Here is a 2014-nt window from a genome sequence, read left to right on the forward strand (position 1 = left end):
TGGTATGGAGTTGTGTATACAAAATGTATCAACTGCTCATGTGAGTTATTAAAAAAGAAGGCATGTCGCCACCCATACATACTAAAAACTTCTTAATAAATATCTCTGGAAGGATAGAAAATCTCCCGAAGTATTTTAAATTTGTTATGGAGATTTATTTTATAAGTGCCGTACTGACAGAATAAATTTCATTAAATGGAAAAGGGAGAGCCGGGTTCGCCCTTATAATCTAAAGCTCTCTTGAGGTATTTGCTACAGTAATGAGAAGTGGTATTTCATCAAGGCCAGGTTACTAAATTTGCGCTGGAAATATTAGAACCCACCGTGGCACCTCCAAGAAGGTTACACGTTCACGCGTCGTATACCTGGAACCATTTTATGGTAAACTTAGAGGGATTGATATCTTTCTATGCCTAGCGCGCAGACGAGATTTTATAATTTCATAGTTTTAAACGGCCTAATTACCTTAACTCGCTTATAACGAAATGGGCACAGAAATAAAATCTATCATCATTAAATTATTTTTCATATTTGCATAAAAGCGCGGGGTGAAACCCGCGGGTATGAGCTAGTAATTATATAATAATAATATATTAAAGGATAAACTAGTTGTATATAATTATATAATAATAATTATTACATCTCTTCTTCACATTCTCTTACCTTCTTTGTTATCAACTAGTTTAAAGCTTGCGGTGATTTCTAACATGGTGTTTATATTGCGCCTCAAATGCAAGAATACAGTCATTGTATTAACATGAAATGTCTCATTGATTTCTTTGATTTGACCACAAGAACTAGGAAATAATTTTTTATCAAATATGTTAGTTTTCGGAATAGCCAAACTACTATATTACCTTAATAAAAGTTGCGAACCGGTGGAGGTATCATTTGAATATACATCAACATCTACATCTTCTTGACTGCATTTAATAATATTCCAACGCCACAAGTGTAAATTTAGTTGAATATTTTTTCCTTTTGACGCTTCGATAATCCATTCACAGTTCTCCTCCGAAGGCCCTGCTACACCTTCATGAGAAAAATGACCGCTTTCTCCAGTGAGAACACCTCCACATTTCATTTCCTGAAAATAGTATTCAACACGAATTCCGCGGGCTTTTTGTTGATTTGTACCTCCATGAAATGTTACACGCATCACATTTTTCTCCGATACAAGATGAAGGTATGTACCTTCATAATATCGCTGTCTAATATCTTTCGATACATATACCTGTGCAATTACAACATTCATAATTAATTCCTGGCAATAAGTATGTACTATATTAGACCAAATTACATCAACAAAACTTTCGCCGCCAGTTATGGGTGTAGAATTATCCAGTGCCTTAGAGGAGGGGCTACCAAATTCAGGACTGTCATCTTTTTTGCTTATCGAAAAATCAGTAAAATTTATGTGTACAACGGAGTTCACAGGTCCACGTATGGTAAAAGTACATTCCATGTGTTCATAATAGGAATTGGGGTAGTTTGGTGTTGTGAAAATGCCATCATCAGCGCTGTCTAGTTCACTGTCGCAAACTTTAAATATGTACAAAAAATGAGTGATCCAAGGTGAATTTATGCAAGGTGGTCATGATTCAATAATTAAAGGTTCGATAAATTGACAGTTGTCTCGCTCCCATAGCTCCTTTAGCACCGCAACCGTGTTGCTTCTTTACAAATTTGCTTCAAAAATAGTAGCTTACTTGCAAAAGTAAAAAAAAATATTAGTTTTCGGACAACGTATTTATTTGTATACGTATAAAACACATTCAACTAGTTAAAATATAAAAACTTCAAAATATGCTATTTAAATACAATGCTTAATAGTTTTATTTTATTTTTGAGAGCTTTCGCAGTTTTTGTACCGCTAACTAGCACATAAATTACATAATTCACGTATATTTCTTAATATTTCATTTAAAATGCCAAGTTCAAGGCAAATACAACAGAACTTACAAATTAATGTTTACTACTAATTGTCTACTTTGGGTACTTTTCTCCTACTATT

The 2014-nt window shown here is 33.8% G+C and overlaps 1 protein-coding gene across 1 annotated transcript in view; it reads right to left on the reverse strand.

The window, feature by feature from the left end:
• Cubn2 (Cubilin 2) overlaps positions 1-2014 on the reverse strand; it is a 364924-nt gene that overhangs the window by 193363 nt on the left and 169547 nt on the right. Inside the window, exons 8-10 of the mRNA XM_017609025.1 lie at positions 1301-1542; positions 858-1234; positions 664-797 (exon numbers count right to left, since the gene is read on the reverse strand). Of these exons, the coding sequence (XP_017464514.1) occupies positions 664-797; positions 858-1234; positions 1301-1542 (753 nt within the window). The remainder of the gene's footprint in view (positions 1-663; positions 798-857; positions 1235-1300; positions 1543-2014) is intronic.

Source organism: Rhagoletis zephyria, unplaced genomic scaffold, assembly GCF_001687245.7.
Source record: "Rhagoletis zephyria isolate East Lansing unplaced genomic scaffold, Rhagoletis_zephyria_1.1 Rzeph_scaffold_00183, whole genome shotgun sequence".
NCBI classification, from domain to species: Eukaryota; Metazoa; Arthropoda; class Insecta; order Diptera; family Tephritidae; genus Rhagoletis; species Rhagoletis zephyria.